Source organism: Condylura cristata, unplaced genomic scaffold, assembly GCF_000260355.1.
Source record: "Condylura cristata isolate star-nosed mole 26May11 unplaced genomic scaffold, ConCri1.0 scaffold00003, whole genome shotgun sequence".
In the NCBI taxonomy this organism is placed as follows: domain Eukaryota; kingdom Metazoa; phylum Chordata; class Mammalia; order Eulipotyphla; family Talpidae; genus Condylura; species Condylura cristata.
The window spans coordinates 78,305,789-78,306,291 of record NW_004567104.1 but is presented as its reverse complement, the minus strand read 5'-3'; the positions used below and the strand labels follow the sequence as shown (position 1 = coordinate 78,306,291).

The 503-nt window shown below is 72.4% G+C and overlaps 1 protein-coding gene across 1 annotated transcript in view; it reads left to right on the top strand.

Annotated features, from left to right (window-relative positions):
* Nucleotides 1-503, top strand: part of HSF2BP (heat shock transcription factor 2 binding protein) — a gene marked incomplete at its 5' end in the record, with an annotated part of 7,866 nt that overhangs the window by 5,815 nt on the left and 1,548 nt on the right. Inside the window, one exon of the mRNA XM_012731117.1 lies at nt 114-356. Coding sequence (XP_012586571.1) covers nt 114-356 — 243 coding nt within the window. The remainder of the gene's footprint in view (nt 1-113; nt 357-503) is intronic.

Here is a 503-nt window from a genome sequence, read left to right as displayed (position 1 = left end):
GTCCGACACCCCCTCCCCGGCGCCCTGCCCCGCGCCTGGCCGCCTGCAGTCCGGCCGAGCATCGCCGGGTAAAGCCCACTGGAAGCTCTCGTTGCCCTGCTGCTGTGGGACAGACGGCGCCTGCGGCTCGGCTGCGATTCCTGCCGCCAGCAGGGACCCCGACGGCTGTGGCGCACGCGCCGGGTCGCCTGCTGGCCGAGGATCGAGCTCCGTGCACGGGGCCATCTGGCCTGTGGGTCCAGCCTGGAGCACGGGGCGGGGGCCGCCGAGCAGCGCCGCGGCTGCGAGCTGGGGCGCTTCAGGTGGCCCCTGCCCGCGTCTGGAGCGCGCCCGCCGTAACTCGCCCATCGCCTTCCGTGAGCGTAAAAGAAAAGGAGGGAAGGTCAGAAGTCGATAAAGCAAGAAGGACAGAAGGACAGGGAAGCGGGCGCCCTTGCGCGAGTCCGGGCGTCTAGCGGACAGCAGCGGTGACCGGCCTCGCCGCCCCGAGGCTGTGCGCTCCG